The sequence below is a fragment of the Temnothorax curvispinosus genome, unplaced genomic scaffold (assembly GCF_003070985.1).
Source record: "Temnothorax curvispinosus isolate PA1 unplaced genomic scaffold, ASM307098v1 QBEX01003748.1, whole genome shotgun sequence".
Lineage (NCBI taxonomy): Eukaryota > Metazoa > Arthropoda > Insecta > Hymenoptera > Formicidae > Temnothorax > Temnothorax curvispinosus.
Window position 1 is genome coordinate 301 of NW_020213528.1, and position 19,017 is coordinate 19,317.

General features: G+C 38.4%; 1 protein-coding gene across 2 annotated transcripts; it reads left to right on the top strand.

Moving 5' to 3' along the window:
- Positions 1-250: 250 nt before the first annotated feature.
- Positions 251-12,468, top strand: LOC112452843. Of its 2 annotated transcripts, none has more exons than XM_025013261.1 (11): positions 251-341; positions 500-769; positions 6,843-7,109; positions 7,204-7,542; positions 7,612-7,731; positions 7,814-7,989; positions 8,424-8,712; positions 8,820-8,901; positions 8,988-9,132; positions 9,214-9,403; positions 9,490-12,468. In XM_025013261.1, exons 1-11 carry the CDS (start codon positions 251-253, stop codon positions 9,639-9,641), a joined length of 2,121 nt encoding a protein of 706 aa, XP_024869029.1. In that variant the 3' UTR covers positions 9,642-12,468. The 2 variants fall into 2 exon arrangements, with proteins under 2 accessions (XP_024869029.1, XP_024869030.1); XM_025013262.1 differs by having other exon boundaries at positions 8,439-8,712.
- The last annotated feature ends 6,549 nt before the right edge of the window (positions 12,469-19,017 follow it).

Here is a 19,017-nt window from a genome sequence, read left to right on the forward strand (position 1 = left end):
TTGCATTTTTAGTGTCGATTTGCTTTGTTGGAGAAGCGACGTGCTTTGCAATGTGCTTCATTCTCATATGCATTCACGTGTATCGTTATACTGAAATTATATTATTTGGCGTACGCATGGCGCGCGCGAAAATTGTTTCTCGTGGGACGCCAAGTACGAGTTAGTTCCGCGCCAGCTCGAGGAACAATACTCGGTCAGGCTGGTTCTAATTACGGCTTCTGTAACCGTGGTTTCCTCATTCTCATTGCAGATGGGCTCGTTTGCGATCGGGACGGCGGTAGCAGCCACGGCCGCGAGCCTGATATTCACGGCACTTTTGGCGAGCGGCGACGCCGCGTTGGGTAAGTATTTTCTAAAATTAGTCGAGGCTCTCTCGCCATCAGGTTCTAGTGGGAATTGTTGAATAGAATTCTAAAAGAGCCTTCCGATTGCTGTCGTGTAATGGCGGTATTACTGGAAGATGGCATTCAGTAGAGGCAAAATTGCTTCCACGTTTCAGCCAGGACGGCGTTCGAGAAGCTGACCGACTACGATTACCGCGGCACTACCTATTACAGCGTGAGGAATCTGTCGTTGTACGAGTGCCAAGGATGGTGCAGGGAGGAGGCGGAATGTCAGGCCGCCGCGTTCTCGTTCGTCGTGAATCCCTTGGCGCCGATGCAGGACACCCTCTGCCAGCTGCAGAACGAAACGGCCGCCACGAATCCGGCCGCGCAGCCCCAAAGGGCCGCCAATATGTACTACATGACGAAACTGCAGATAAGATCCGGTGAGAAAGAGAGAGAGAGAGAGAGAGAGAGAGAGAGCGCAGGCACATCGCTGTGCATTTAAAACCTAAATTTGTTTCGCACCTTGAATGTTTCCTAGATTAAGAAACGCACTGCTTAGGTCAATGCCCCTTTAATGTGGTCCAGTACCCAGGAAGCGGTGGATGAAAGCGTGGTAAACGGAAAGAGAAAAATGTCAAATGAAAAAATATTTTACGCAAGACTGAGATTTTTACGATGGGAAAAGGCCGCGCTACGATATTTATGTGCATAGCAAAATAACACGAAGAATAGACCGTGAAACACGATAATCTAACTTGAGTTTAAAACTCAAAGCGAGCAGGTTTTCGGCAAAGCCGAGTCGGTATAGATGTAGCCGCTTTCACAAAGCGAATGCTAACTGGCAGAATTTCATCGAACAGAGAAAAGGGTCTGCCCAGACAAACAATACGACTGTTAAGTGTGCGACTAGTGAGAAGACTTAAGGCTCTCGCACAATGAAAAATATAAGGAACAGATATTAGCGATTAGGACTAAGGTATCAGGAATAAAACTAGATACACAATAAAAAACACAGGCAATAGATTTTTAACCTATTGGAAGCCGTGTATCAATGCTACACTAGCTTTATTCCAGATTCCTTGGTTCTAATCGCTAATATATGTTCCTTGTTCCTTATATTTTTCATTGTAGGACCCTTAAAAACATAGGGAATTTGAAACATTCGATCATGGAAGCATAAACATCATGTATCTTCACAAATGAAGATACGTTTAAGTCAGGCGTATCTAATGTAGGAAATATTATTATATTGTTTGTAATATATTCGAAAACAGTGAAAATCAATTAGATTACAAAATTTTTAATTACTTTTACGTTTAATAATTTAAAATTATTTATTGATATTTTCATAATAAAAGAGAATAAATAATATGATATAATAATATAATAATAATATAATAAAATAATATAATATAACATGATAGATATCGATATACGTATAGTACGTATACTAAAGTAAAAGTGATAGTGAAGGAATATCTTTTGTGGGAAGTAGGGGAAAGTGGCCGAATGCGTACCACTTAAGTTATTTTTTATTATATTTCCCATTTGGTAGTGATTTGTACGCAAATAAACGTTGGAAATCGTAGCTTGAGGTTCCACAGACATCTGTTATTACATGTTTAACTTTTTACCAATAACAAATTAATTTGTTATAAGTTTTTTTGTAACATTTTTTTGTTTTTTTTGTAACCAATTGCCTAAAATCGTATCTGTGGGTCTTTTAAATCACCTCCTTGAAAGTATTGAATTTATGAATAAAAATAATTAAAAATATAAAATTAATAAAAAGAATCATTAACCATAATACCTATTTTATTAATAATTTATCAAAAAAAGATCAAGTACTTAATAATTAATAAATAACAATAATGAAAAGGTAAGGACGTCACTGTCGTGTTAACATAATCTAAATTTATCTAAATTTATCTAAACTCATGTAACCTAGAGATGTGTATACAGCATGATATAGGAAATTTTGCGGTAATACAATATAGGAAACTTGATAGATTTTATAAAAATATCGATTTAATCTTTATATTAAATAATTGCAAATAAATATATCCATACGAAGAATGTAAAATGTTCTACAATAAATCACCTTTTATATAAATATAAAAATTTATAATAAAATTGCATGATTACATTATTATTATTATCAGTTACATAAATTGATCAAAAATTAACATCAGTTGTACTTGAATTTTTAAAACGTGTCGTTAGCACGCACAAAACAAGATGTAACCTGTTAAATTTTCACCTATATGATATATTATTCATTTCTCTCATTTATTTCATTTTGTTTTTGTTAATGTTGCTTATATTAAGTAATAATATAAAATAATGATGAGGTACGATTTAGGCGACCAGTACGCATTCGGGAACTCTCCCCTAACTAGAGATGTACGAATCAAGAATTTTTATGTCGAATCGAATCAAATCGATAAAATTTCACTCGAATCGAAGCGAATAGAATGATTTCGAATCAAATCGTTGGAATATAATTTTCAGTTAACAGTATAATTATTATTAAATTGAATTTTTTAACCTTCCGCGTGTGTAATAGTTATTTGTGTAACAAGTGAGGTAAGATGAAAATTCCCGGGTGCGGAGTTTACGCACGAGCCGAAGGCGAGTGCGGTAACCGCATCCGGGAATTTTCATCTTTACACACGGCTTACACTCCCTATTTTATGTTGCAAGTGCCTGGAAAGTGGTCTATCATGCACGCGTAGCGTGCGTAATGGGGCACTTTCCATGCACGTGTTGCATAATAGATATTTTGTACACGCGGCGATTCTGAAGGGAAAGGGAATTCATAGAAACTTCTAATTTGAGTCGCGGCTTCCCGAGCTATTCCTTCAGCATCTAGTAAGCTTTAAAATATTGTAAACTTTCACCGCATAATATTTATTTTACAATAATATCTCTTATTCTTTCAAATTTTCAATCTCATTCCACGCAATATTTTGTACAGGGCGCACCCGCCGGAAGATTAACATGTGGCTAATAGGAGAATATTTTAATGTGGAAAAATAATATTGATTTACATAATATAAATTCTTTTTAAAGCAAAAAACATATTTAATTGTTTAATATAAAACTAACAAAATATATTTTATTTAATGTCGCGGCAAATTAAAAAAATTAGGCAAAAAGTCATGGATAAATTATTATAATACTCTAATGTATTATCTAATAACATTATTTAATTACATATTTAAATATAAATTAAAATAAAATAGTAAATAATACAGTTTATTTTATTGTTGTCAATACTCATAGCTTATTATTTTTTACGCATATTCAAACTTTTACTTACAACTTAATAGGATTACAGCGATGTCAAAAATTAAAAATAATGCGCCTATTAGCATGATCTTACTTTTCCTTATTAACGGAAAATGTTATTTTATATAATTGACAATATATATAATTCGTATTCGATCCATCTAGATTTGAAATTTTCGAATAGTTCGGATTTGAATCATAGAAATTTGAATTCGAATAGTTCGCATATCTTTAGAAGTAACACACATTTTAAAGTAACTTTTACTTTAAAACATAATATTATCGCATTTATTATAATAGTTATTATAGATAAGCAAATATTTTAGGATCAGATTTAAGCTAAATTTTGGTACTTTAATGTTGACATTTTTTCCTTCGAAGGAAAATGCGCACAAAATGCTTCTCATAGGTGGTCAGGTAGCCGGTTTTGTCCTTTGTCAATTTTTCGACCCTCGTTTTCGCGCAAAATAACTTTTACGTTTCAGTATAGTACTCCTTGGATGCTGACAAGAAAAATCTTTGGTTGAATCGACCCCTTATATTCGTAATGCTGCGCACCCATGGAACTATGCCGAATGCATTTAAACAGAAAACCTGCCACAAACTACCTGCAAGAATCACAAAAGCTATATACCTGCATGAATCGCAGGAGGCTTGAGGATTCCCGAAAGTTTCAAAGTAGAACTCTAATATTAGTTTAAGCCTGTTTAGCGTATGCCGGAATTCGTTATTTACGGAGATATTTCATCAATTTGGAGTATGGAAGGATTTTAAAGAATTTTGTTATTTTTGCGAAATTCATTATGATCAGTTTTTGTGGACATACGAAATTTAATTGCATTGAACGTTTATGATATCCAAAGGAAATAGATTTCCGGTCATTTCTTTTGGAAAAAGCTGTTTGTGCAAATATGCAGGCATTGGTATTTGTTATAAGAAAAATGGCCTATTTGTTTAATTAATCTGTCACACATAGTACAGTTTCTCTACAATATTTTTCTATAAACTTCCGTAGCTGCATATTTTTAACAAGCAATATTTTCGTGAAATTCTTCAATACCTCAAATATCGACAGTGCCAGATTTTATTCAGTATTTTAGCGTACGAGGATCTTCCGTTAAAATAACAGTCCTCGAGCGGGAATTTCCGGAGGAAAATTCCCGCACTTGAAGAAATTGCGTGCTGTCTATTTAACGAGTAGGGCGATTTTCTTGGCGAGTTGTTCCGCGTCGTAAGGCGCTTAGTTGTTCGTCATAAAACTCGCTCGCTACTTGCTTCGACTTGCGAGGAGGACGAATGAAAATTTCGAAAGAGAACGAGCTTTGTTTCACTGATCGTTGCAAACCGGTTGGTTACAATTACTGTGCAGAATTTTACATAAACAGTTGTAAAGCTAACCGAGCGTAATACCAGTACGTTCCATAAATTCATTATAGACTTGATATTGACGCCGAGCCCCGAGCGTTTTCTCTGATATTGGCGCACAACATAAATCTGAAACTTTTATAATTCAAGTAACTCTCTGATTTTTTTATTTAAGACAATCCTTTAAATCAGATAACACTGTTCAACAAAAGAAAATGCACAAGAACGAAATTAGCTTTTTGAATGCTGATTATGTTCCTGTTTACTAAATTGTTTTATCATGTCACAATTCTGAGATTTTTTCAGTTAAAAAAGTTGCAAAAAAGGTTTTTTTTAAGTAAAATTTGGCAGATTAAAACTACGATATATAATTAAAAATGGTCAAATTTTTACTTTTGATATTCGTCATATTGGTTCCGTCATTTTTAATTTGTCAACTTTGACATTAGATTAATATTCAGCTGAAAACCTTTAAGTTTGAATAACATAATTTAAAAATATTTTATAGATCCTTAAAATTGTCTATGTAAGTCGCAATTTTGACTAATAGACTCTATACATGTTAATCATCAATATCTTTTTAACCATAAGTGACACAATAAATCCTTTTAAGGGCATAAAGTAACAATATATTTAATTTTGATTGCAATAGGCTATATGTTAATAATCAATATCTTTTTAACCGTAATCGACGCAATAAATTTCTTTTTAGGGCGGAAAGTCCTAACAACATACTTAATTTTGACTGTAATAACACTTCTTTAAAATATCGTATTATAATATATCAAAATACACTAAAATAAAATCCTTTTTGCAATTTTAACTGCAAATTTTTCAAAATTGTGACGTGATATAGCAATTTGGCAAACGAGATTGTATTCAGCGTCCAAAGAGCTATAAGAAATTATTATTCTCGTTCTTGTGCTCGAAAAAAAGTAATTTGTTGAACGGTGTAACATATCATGTAGAATATCAGCAAATATTTCATATAACCGATTAATAAAATAGATAATCGTTGACTTATTAAGTTGACGAAGTTTCGTTCAGAACGAGCGATTTGTCAGTGGCGTCAGGAATTTGCTGGTGATGATTCATCCGTAAAGTAGTCACGTGTCGCAGCGGTTCGTTGGCACCGCTTCCGCCATCGGCGGCTCCTCAGCTAGCGCCGCCGGTTTTGAGGGCGGAACAAAAGAAATTGGAACGTCGAACGGGCCGAAATACATTCCGGGCCTACGAGCCAAAAAGCGTAGCTACCGTCATCGTCGACATCAGATGCCAAGTTGCCAAGTCACATGCCAGCATCTTATGATTTTTCAGCGCAGAATCTTTAGTGCTGGGCTCTTGACAGTTCCCGCCTCTCGTTGATGATATGTACTCCGGAAGTCTTGATAAGCTTTTTATCATTTCAAGGAAGAAAGCAATAAAGAGCAAATCGTTAGCAACGTTATCTTTAGTAACGTTAGTTAATGGTTTAAATGTTTTCTTAGTATATTCTTAGTATTAGTCCCCCGAATGCAAATTATAAATTTATTTGGATTATTAATCCAGGATTAGGCTCGTGATTTTCCCGGTTTTTATTCGGAGATTTCATGGATGTAGTTTTTTTTTCCTTTAGTTTTCGTATTTTGTGGAGAAAATTGAAGAAAAACGCTAGTTTTAACTTGAATATTATCTATCTATCACAGAAAACTGTAAATTATAAATACCAATTAGAACATTTATATAACTATGAATGTACAAGCGCGTTTGTAAGATCTGCGGCCAGACTGCGCAGATTGTATCATATAAGTGTTACGAGAATGCATACATAACGCAAAAGAGAAGTAAAATTATCTCTATAGATATATATTATTTCAGAGAACGTTTGTCTGCGACCGTGGGCCTTCGAGCGCATCCCGAACAAGATGATTCGCGGCTTGGACAACGCATTAATTTACACATCCACGAAGGAGGCTTGTCTCGCGGCTTGCTTAAACGAGCATCGCTTTACCTGCCGTTCCGTGGAGTACAATTACGTGACGCTCCAGTGTCACCTGGGCGATTCAGATCGCCGAACGACAGGTCAATACGTTCAATTCGTGGACGCGCAAGGAGTAGATTACTTCGAGAACTTATGCCTGAAAGGTAAAACAGTCTTGAAGTTGAACGTTAGAAAAATAATTATAAATATTTACGTAGAAAGAAAATAAAAATTGTGTGTTTAATCGGGCGCTGACAGGAAAGGAGGCCTGTAAGGCTCAAAGGATCTTCCAAATGCCCAGAATCGGCGTGGCGGACGACAAGGTTGCGCAATACGCGGGCCTGCACTATTACACCGATAAGGAGCTGCAGGTTCAGAGCGAGTCCGCTTGCAGATTAGCCTGCGAAATCGAGAACGAGTTCCTTTGCAGATCCTTCCTTTATCGCGGCGCGCCGCAGGGGTCGGCTTATAATTGTCAGCTCTTCCATTTGGACCACTGGACTCTCCCGGACGGACCGTCGACGTATCTTAATGCGGAGAGGCCCTTGATCGATAATGGAGAACGAGTCGGCACCTACTTCGAGAATTTCTGCGAAAGTAAGGGATGTCGGTTATAAAAGAGCCTAAATGTGTATGCGTGATATATTAGTTACACTGTTATTTTAGAGGGTACCGGGCCAATATCGGACCCATTGCCGGTCGTTTTCGAGACCACGGAAGATTCTACGATAAACAATCTCACCCGAAACGACATTAATTGCGACAAGACGGGAACTTGTTACGACGGTACGGAATTAATACCTTAATAATACCATAATGCCGTATAATAATATAGATTATGTATTAATCTTAATAATTAATATTACAGTATCGGTTGACTGCAAGGACACTCGTATTGCCGTTCAAGTTCGTACAAACAAACCTTTCAACGGGCGTATCTACGCTCTCGGACGATCTGAGACTTGCAATATCGACGTTATTAATAGCGATCTCTTCAGACTCGATCTTACGATGAGCGGACAGGATTGTAACACTCAGAGCGTGGTAAGTGATATATAAGATGACGATAGAGTAATATTGAAAAGTATTGTAACTGCATCTTTGGAAGTTTTTTTCCAGTTATAATCATTTCTCGATATTATTTTATTTTTTTGTATATGATAAAAGTTACAATTTTGCAATTATAATATTTTTTATTAGTATCTTCGAAATATGCATGCTTAGAAATAATTAAATAAGAAAATTAGCACTACCGAGAAACACTTTATCACGTATCCAATATTCTTGCATCTCGATCTGTCACATTTATTGACTAACACCGCATTCTTGCGTACTGCACGGTTGTATATTACGCAACTTGGGAAAAAAAAAGGATCTCTTCCACATCTATATATTTTTTATAAAGAATTTACACTAACGCACACCCCCCTCTCTTTGAGTACATAATCTCTGTTTGTACTTTCTTTTCACCATGGCAGCGTGACGGTTTTCAGACTGGAATATATTCGAACACGGTCGTACTGCAACATCATTCTGTGGTAATGACGAAGGCCGACAAAATCTACAAAGTTAAATGCACGTACGATATGTCCTCGAAGAATATCACGTTCGGCATGATGCCGATCAGAGATCCGGAAATGATCAGTATCACCAGTGCGCCGGAAGCGCCTCCACCGAGGATTCGTATCCTCGACAGCCGATCGCGAGAAGTCGAAACTGTACGCATTGGTGACAAATTGACGTTTAGAATCGAAATCCCGGAAGATAGTAAGTCCGCTTCCAGCAAGTTCATTTTTTCTTTAAAAAAAAATCAATTATCTTAACAACGATACAATAACAATTCACGACAATTAATATTAATATTTCGTACGCAGCTCCTTACGGCATTTTCGCTCGCAGTTGCGTAGCTATGGCAAAGGACTCGAAAAGCACGTTTCAAATTATCGACGACGAAGGGTATTCTGTCAATTTTATTCTGTTTCTCGATTATGCTCAGTAAAAAAATAGAAAGCTTACAAAATTTTTAATATTCCAATTTTCAGATGTCCCGTCGATCCTTCCATCTTCCCCAGCTTCACTCCCGATGGTAACGCTCTGCAATCTGTATACGAGGCCTTTAGGTTCACCGAATCTTACGGCGTGATCTTCCAGTGTAACGTGAAATACTGTCTGGGACCTTGCGAACCGGTAATTATTTAATTAGTTAATTAGTTTTCTTATTTGTCTCATCATAGAGGAAGAAAACCTCCAACATTTCTTTCACTTTAGGCCGTTTGCGAGTGGGGACGTGAATCCGTAGAGTCGTGGGGCAAGAGACGTAGAAGAAGTATCGCGAACTCGACGGAGGAAAAAACCGAAGATATGACTCTGTCTCAAGAGATCTTGGTGCTCGACTTTGGCGACGAGAAGCAGTCCGACTTCCTGAAAAACGATGCCAGCATAGACTTTAACGAAGCAGGTAAGATCGCGCAGGAAGACTCTTATCGCTTATCGGAAGATTGAAGTGTAACTTCTTATTAACCAGACACACTATTTTATTTCCAGACAAAACAATAACCATCGTGGAGCCGTGTCCAACGAAAACCTCGGTGCTGGCGCTCGGGGTGACGTGCGCTCTTCTGGTGCTCATCTATATCTCCACGATTTTCTGTTACTACATGAAGAAATGGCTGACACCTCGTAAAATGATGCCTTAAAAGGACATGGATTCGTTCGCAGAGCGCATTCGCAAAAGTAAATGGAATAAACGCGAAGAGTGCGATAGTTCACACACACTTTCACACGTACATACACACACGCATGCTCATATCGTAAGTTATCAAAGGATTCATATTTCGTCCTCTCATTCCTATTGTATGTTCATTTTCATTATATTTACAACGGATAAAGCGCATAAGAAGATAAAAGATCACGTTTAAGAGAGACGATCATGTTATCATAATGCGCATCTAGAATGCATTTAGTATTCTGTGCGACATATCATTGATGACGATCATAGAAGTCGATTATGTAATGTCCGAGTGAATAGTGATATTATCGGTAATACTGATGCTCATTAATATAGACCAACATTTTCGAAAGAATTATTTAAATGATATCGATCGAATACGCGAGAATAAAACACACACATTAAAAATTACTTTGACTGACGCGATGAAGATTATACGGATCTCTTGTACTATATACCGAAATGCAAACGCCTACGCGAACTCGAGGTCTCGAACGAAGAGGATGACTCGACTCCTCTCTCAGCTGAGGTAATATTTAGCAAGGAGCAGCTCATGAATATCGTAACTTTTACGAAGGTGACGTATTTTAAGACGGTGACAGATTATATAACAAAATGCGTAAATTGTAACAGTGCAATATTTCATTATCGTTAAACGCTAAATATATTAGATGACTCTGCCAGGCTTTAATATACACAGCCACTTCGTGTGTGGACGCGTGTACTTGACAAGCTACTTTTATTTCTGGCCACCGAAATGTGCATGTCAAAGCGCTGCTGAAATAGCAATGTCGCGGCTGAATTTCGCTGACGCGATTTATCTTTACGTATGAGGAAAGCACAATGCTACATCAGCGACTGTGATGGAAATTTGAATGATGGTTTTGCGCATGTCGGACTTTTGAAGGTGTTTGTTGAAAAGTTGGCGACCGACTCTCCTCTGCACACATACATACATACAGACACACGCATACGTACACACACGACATATTTCGCGGAGCTAACTCGCGACTAAAGACCACCTTGAAAATGCAATGAGTAGATTTTATTTAAGAATATTCTTAGAAAACAGCTAACTGTGTCCTCTAGTGGCTACTTCTGATCGGGTTGCAAGGAGAACAGGACGCGAGCGGCGAATTTATTTTTCGCGTTGCTCGAAAGCGAAATTTTCGGCATTGTTTGAAACGACTGATGCGGCTTTGGTTTCTAGTTAACGGAGATCGATTTGTAACCCGCATCAAGACTAGCGGTATTTAAAGGTTCATGCTTCACTAACGTTTTTAATGATACAAATAGCGTTAAGATAGCGATTAAGCATGTAAGCATAGACGAAGGAAGGAAAAAAAAGGAATGACCGAGAAAATATTTTCTCGGATTTAGCGGTTTTTCGAAGCGATTCGTATCTTTTACGGAAAAAAAAAGAACGAAAGAACTTTACGACTAACTTTATTCTTGTGCACGAGAATTCTATTTCCAATAAGAGTATTGATATAGCGATTAATTAGTGTTGCAATTAGCTAAATAACGGTGATATTGATAGCCGAGAAAATGTCTTAAAGTACCAACCGCTTGCGAGAAGCCGCTAAAGCTCTTTTGAGACTTACAAGCGAGAGTACCTCTACTCGTTAAACTCGTACTGGTACTAGAACTAATGAGAGAAGAGAAGCACTCGGGCATTCGGTTACTGGAAGTGTAGATAGTCTTCTGCGTGTTTCCGAAGCTCGAGGGCCCTCGAAATATTAGCCGTGTGCGTTCAGAGTGTTAAAGCAAGAAATACTCGAGGTACAATGTACTATCGGTGAGATAAGTTGCCGAATAGTTCTATAAGGACAATGATATTTTCTCCCAGTTTATCAACTCCACTCAATTAGTAAACTCGCTTTATAAATATCTTGCTGAACGCTCTTCTCATTTCTTCAAATCACTGCCATAATGAATGAGTACGCAAGTATCTATTTTGAAAATAAAATCCTTATTTCCGTTTTAAAAATAAATATGTAAATATTTTGTTAATAATATGGCGTAAATATTGAGACGAGAGAAACACATTAACGTCCGTAAGACCATTCGATTCGAAAATGTTCGCTCCGTAAAAGTAAATTTTACAATTCATTTCTTTACAGTTAATTGTTAATTTATAAAATAAACGATAAATACGTATCCATTTGTTTAAAATATGGCGACATATCAATTTGGTATTACGGGTTTTTCCTATTCTGGAAACGTTACGTAATTCATAAACAGCCCGAATTGAGTGGAGTAAATTAAGACTTCCGGTTAAGGTGCTTGCTTTAAAGGGGTCACAATCAAAATTGTGAACATTTTTTTAAATCAAAGGGACGACAGGAGAGGATTAAGAAAGATAGCTCCATTAATAATTGAATTTCATGAAAAATTCTTTAAATTCACAGAATACATTTTAATGAGAAAGAATCGTAGTAAATTACACATTCTTATTAGAATTATTGAAATTTTTATTAGATTTATATTGCATTAAAACGGTTATTTATTTAGAAATGCTTACGAGTGTGACTCCTTATGGTATACAAAACAATTTACAAAATGTATATATTTATATATATATTATTAAGTCGGACTGTGCAGTAGACATTCAGAAATGAACACACATACCCATCAATACACATCAATCACATATATTTGTACCCTATTTATATACGCGAATGTTTCAGTAATTAAACTCAGATCAGTTTTGACAGAATCCTTCTTTCTTCTTTTGTGACCATATTTATTTGCAGCTGTTTGCCGAGAGTGATAGTGTGCCCGCAGGGTCAACTTCTGGCGAATAAAAAATAAAGACGCGTTTTCTTATTTAAAAAAAAACACCGTAAGAGTAAATTAAATGTTATTTACAAAAACTTCGAAACTACAGAAAATATATCAAGGATCACGCGTTCCAGACTTCAATGCATTGAAGATAAATCCGATTGTCGATCAACTGATATTTTACAACTTTTCCCATGTAAATAAATCATGGGGCTGGTCGAGCGCCAAGAAACCATCACGCCAAACTAGTGACTAATCGATCCAAATATAGAAACCTTATATCGACGGTGCACGTGTGTGTACGTTTATTATTGCGATGAGTAATTATAGAACGATATCGTTTGACATACTTAAGTAGAGCAACTACGTTTGTTTAAATAACGCATCGAGAAACGCGAGCTCCTTATAAATCGTTTTTCCAAACTCGATAATGTTCGTCTTTCATACATGATTACAGATTTCAATACGTAAACACAAAAAGAATTACTTGTTCTTACACTCTACTTGTTCGTACACTCAAGAATTACAGTTTCACGAGCTAACGTTTATTTTTTGCCAATACGTATTTCACAATTATAAAGTTGTTACATTCTTTCTGTTCACGTATCTTGTCCAGACTCTTGTAACGTTAGACTAGAGGTTCTCAATCTATTTTGTCAATGGATTAAAATCTTTTGTAATGACCAAATAAGAAAGGCCAAATAAGTTATATTTTTAAAAATTTATATATAAAAACAAGATATATCTTCATTTTTTTTAAATTAAAAGTCCAACGCAGCGACGATTAAACCGCAGAATCAAAAAGCGCATCAATATATATACTATAATGTATACATACATGTATATATATACAAGGTGTCCGAAAAATCGCTTACTCCACTTCGGGAGGTGATTCGGGACCCAAAAACAAGCAAAAAAGTTCATACAAACATATATATATATATATATATATATATACTGAGAGAAAAAATAATTGCAGATACCACAATTTTAGTTATTTTTAGTTATTTTCGGTGCTACCATTAACTACATTTTTATAGTTATTTTAACAATGCCAATTATAACTGACTCAGTACTACATTATTGTTACATATAGCTACATATGCATTAGCTACATATAGCTTTAATATATGCATTTATTCAACCATGGGCCCTATTCTCGAATCGTTTTCATGAAACTCGCATGCGAAATTCAATGCTTTTCAAATAGAAAGTCGCATACGAAAATCATTAGGGCAGGCTCGAGAATACGGTCCCATGCATGTATATGAACATGCTCAGACAGCACGCATGCTAAGAGACGTCATAAAAGCATCTTTAAGACATTTTTTGTCTAAAAGACATTTTAAGGACGGCCATTACGATGTCTTATTTTAAACATGCGTACTGTGGGTGGTTTTATACACTACTATAACCTGTGGTTTATGTATAGTAAATATAGGAAAGATTGTACTATAATTGAAGGATCTATGCATATATAGGGGGTTATTTTTACTAATATTATAGATTATAGCAAAATAATCATAATAAGAATTAGAACCTCAATTATAATTATTTTACTGAGCAATTATAATTGTAAATACCAAATACTTTTCTTTCAGTGTATGCACACACACACGCGCGCGCGCGCGCGCACACACACACACACACACACACACACACACACACACACACACATACAGGGTGTGGAACACCCTGTATAACTATAGCTACTAATTTTGTTTTTTTTATACTAAAATAAACGCTATGAATGTTACACAAAAATCCTCGAAAGGTGGTTTTTTTCAAATTTCTGATTTCATCGTTGTTTTGAGCTTATTTTCTTTTAAACACTTTATCAGAATTAAATAAAATTAGTGTAATTTAGTTTATTTATTTAGTTTGTTATTTAATTATATATACTCGTCAGATTTATTTCGTCACTTTTTTCATATGAATAAAGGGCTTTGAAGGGTTTTTTAAAATCCTTCGTAGATTTTAGAAACCCTTTATACATTAGACGGCTATTTCTGCGCAAGGCGCAAGAGTATCGATCGGCCGATTTGTTTCAGAGACATGCATCGATAACGTGTCCCACGGATAAAACAGCATCTTTTTACCGCGTGTATCATTTTTTTTAATTGTTCGGCCGATAAAGTAAATCGCTGTCCGAAGGGATATGCAGCGCATGCAGGTACAGGTGATGCAGGCGCGTTTCGCGCAATCGCGTCGTGAATCGTTCGCGGTCGAAATTGTGGGGGTATGTTTCACCCTCGTGGAATTTTCTACTTTCTTGCCTTCTTGGTAGGAAGATCAGAAAGAGAGAGAGAGAGAGAAAGCGAGAGCGTTAGTCAATGCGCATTGAATCGTCGAGTCTTGATACTATAGCAAACAACCCAGTCAACCTCGATCCGCCTTCGCCAATGATAAGATAAAGGTTAGTGCGTGTGCGTGCATGCCGTGCGTCCGTGTATCGGACTCGTCGTAAATACCGATCATCGACGGCTCGATGTTGCACCGCTCTCTCGTGTGTGCGTACGTGTGTCATGTCGAATGCCCACTGCCCACTCGCGTGATAAGGTTTTTTCTTCACACCGTTTGTGCGGAATTTCTTCCGCGGTCGCATCGACCAATCCGTCCATCCGTCTGTCCGCCGAGATTCACTCGTTCGCTTCTCGTGTGTCCGCTTTTGCGGCAGCGGCAGCGGCTACCGGCTGCGCACGACACGAGCGGAGCGGATACGCGTCGAGAGACGGGCGGTATCTCTTTCGTGACGCACGGACGGAGGAATCTCGGTGAAACGAGAGTTTCGTGCGGCCGTTGCGGAGAGCGACTCCGCCTGCGAGGAGCGAGGAGTGCGAGGTTAGCCCGTTTGGGGGCTACAGGTAGGTAGGTATGCGCGCGAGTAGGCGCCATCGCACGACCGCCTACGGACGAAGGTGTATTTCTACACGTTGGCATGGCACATGGCACATGCAACAACCCGACCGAACGCGCAACATTTAATCTATACGCGTTGCATAATCAGGGACGCTAGTGCAGTAATCCAGTAATTTTATGAATTGGATAAACAACATGCATGTCTAAAAAACGTCATAAAGACATTTTTAAGGTAACTTTTAGACATACGTGTCTAAACATCTTAAAGACGTCTTTACGACGTCTTTTAGTAATTTAGTCTGTGAATTGAAAATTGTACCTGTCCAATGCTTCTCAGCTTGGAAAGCGGTCATTTATTATTATAAACCAATATAAGTACATATTTTTATAGTTGCGAAAATATAATGTAGATTATAAAACCTTGCGAATTGTTAATTGTTTTAACAATTCGTTCAAACAGCGAAAGAACTGGCAAATAACCATTATTATTATGCTGTTAGATCCTTATTAACATTTATGTTCTAAAATGTTCTCTCCATTCGGGATTACCAGAACACAAACTGTCTAATTTGGTTGAAAAAAATGTACAAATATTTAGTCGATCCGTCCCTGCTATATGATTAGATTCGACGCTATACACGCATATACAACACGTAATACACGCCGCATGTGTGCACGCATGCATTAACGCGACTGCATGTGTGTGTGTGTGTGTGTGTACGACATATGTGTACGTATCGCTCTGCCAGTTAGTATGCACATAAATAAGTTTAGCTTATAAACAGTACGACTACGAATTCACCGAATGGCCGCTCTTTATTCTGGATAAAAGATGAGTGTGCGCATATATACAGTTGTTCTCCAATGGCCATGATCGCTTATCGCACTCTTACGTTCGCAACGTGTCATAGTTCACGAATTCTTTCCGCGGCCAATCCGCTGTTATTGAGCGACTGTACTCTGGGAATTATAAGCGCGATGCCAATTTAAAACGCAAATATTCGCAAAAACTATAAATACAAAGCGTAATACGCGGAAACCTTGTGTGTATGACGAAAACGCAATAGAATGCCAGATATCGTTGAATCAGAAACGCAGCGACAGCCTGCTTCGCCACCTGTACCTATACGTAACGTCGACAAATAATAACGGATAACTGAAAGATTGCGAAACAGGAGGAATTAATAACATGTATATTACAAGTAGAATTTGACGTGGGGAATAATGTATGTTTAAATGCGCGAAACAAGTTCTGGCAACAGCGATCAACAGCGCGAAACATACAAGGATAGAATAACGCGAATTTTTGAACGACGGCCAACTTGCCACCAAAACTTAACACGATTCTGAGATCAGATTTGATCTATCGCCCACACGATGCTGAGCGTTTGTAGGCGACCGTCAGTCTCGTTTTTGCCAACGGGCTTGATCCTTTCATCTATGTAAATCAAACGAATGTGATTTTCGCTGCGAATTGCAAACGTTTATCTTGTTTCTTTTTTTATATTTATTGCGCATTTATATATATTCCATTAATTCTTGTTGTTCGACTTAGATACGTAATGACCACACGAGGATTGGGTCGAAGGCAAAATATCATGTGGAACACTGGTAAATAGAGACTTGACCTATCTATCTTTTTTTTTTTCTCGTTGTTCTTTATTATTTCTATAGAATCTCCTTCCCATCGGCCGTGTCTGTGCATAAGTACGTGGAAGGAGATCGCGGAAAGCGAAGGCTATAACACGCCGCGCGTGAGCGAGCGCGAGGGAAGAAGAGAGACAGAAATGGTCGACGTACATCATTTGGGCGCCGAGAAGTCTGGCGCGACCAAGCCAGGCCAGAGGCGCGTCTTTGGTTACGCGACTATTTGGGGCGCCAAGCTGGTGGCCGCGGCCGATGCGACGGGTAAACGGGGAATCGTGGAAGGTGGAAGGACGGCGGAGCAAGGAGAGGGCGTAGGTAGGCGTCCGAGCAACGTCCACCGCGTCGAGGAGAGACTTGCAGGGCCGGCAGTGTGAGGAGAAAAGAGGGAGGTTGCCGAAGGGGGCTCCGCAAGCCACATTCCAGAAGAACGCGAGTTTTCAAACATGCCTGGCCTGCGTGAATGTAGGTCCATGACCGATCCTATAATACGCACACAACGATCTCTCTACGGGCTATACGAGCTGCGAGCTGCATTCGTCCCTCTCGTCTCGTCTCTCCTATGTCCACCGCTCGAACGATTCCCCCTATGGCACGTCTCTTCCCTCTTAGTGCCTGCTCTATCGCACACAGACGCATATACATATACGTAAACTCTCCCTTCTTCCTTCTCCGTCAAGCTCTCTCCCTTTCCTCGTCCCCCGCGCTAACCCGGACGACCAGGCCGACCGAGCTGGCGACACCCTGTCTGGCAAGACCGGCCGGCGGACAAAAGAGGGGGCGCCTGCTATGTTGCCACGTCCTCTGTCTTCGTGCTGCGCCTACCTTCGGCCCCAAGGACAAATCCGACGAGCCGTGCCAGCCGCACTAGGCGACTGCCGGTCTGCTGCTGCTGCTGCCTCGATGTTTTCCTTATGATACTTGTCACCGATATTATTCTCAGCGAATACTTTCATTTGTTTGTTATAATGCGAAAGATAAGACATGGAGGAATAGATGGATAAAAAAATGCAAAAAATAGCATGTAAAGTAGCTATAACCATGCGATTACTCTAACCGTAGCGTAATTAACTGAAAAATTTCATAAATTGTTCGATAGATTATCTAACATTATTGCGATGCAATTGATATTACTATCAATTGCTTACGTAGCGCATCGACAGGAAGATCTCTCTGTTTCATGGACGCAGGTAGTGAAATACTTGAGCGATGAGTCGTGCCTATATAACTACACGAAGGCCGATCCACGCGAGAAGGCAGGTGCCTTCTTGCTGCACGGCGGACGTGTTCAAAAGCAGGCCTCATCGTGATGCGCACAAGAATAGCCGCCGTGATTCTTGGAAATAGAGTAGGGTGCCTCTTCAGAGAACTGCGAGAGAGAATTTGTCGGCATCCTTGGTTTCTGCCGGTGGCGCGAATCGTGGAAATTTACGAGGCCTCGTCCGCTTCTTTTTATCGGTCTATCTTGCTCATGCGCTCGTTCATCGAAGTATATGCGAGCGTACGGCTTGCGTCATTGCCTCGCGGGTCTCTCCGCGCGTTCGTATGCGTTGCGGCCTACGTGTGGCTAAGAAGAGACATGGCAACGGCGCGTGAAGCTAAACATATTAACTGTCGGCTCACGCCACAAAAACAACATGATCTCATTCCACGGCGCATATGCAAGAGGCTATCGTATACCTCAAAATTTCATTCAAAAGCAACTTCAACGGCACGAAAGGAAAGAGGCGAAAGAAAAGAAAAGGAGAAAATAGATGTGGAATTCCTTTCTTATTAAAAAAAGATCTTATAAGTATGAATGTATTGATAATAAATGATACCTAATAGTATCATTAAACCGAAGGATCGCTAGTTTCAACTAGAGAAAATAATTCCAATCCTACTTTGCCGTAGAGTTATAAGACAGGCGATTTCTAATTCAATAAGCCTAGCATTAGCTGTAAGCCATAAGCGTTTTTCCTGGAAGGCAAAATCCCCTCACCCACTAGCCGCTTTACCTGACTGTAAAAGTTCCTGTGCTGGGTCGGACATGCGTGCAATATATATATATATATATA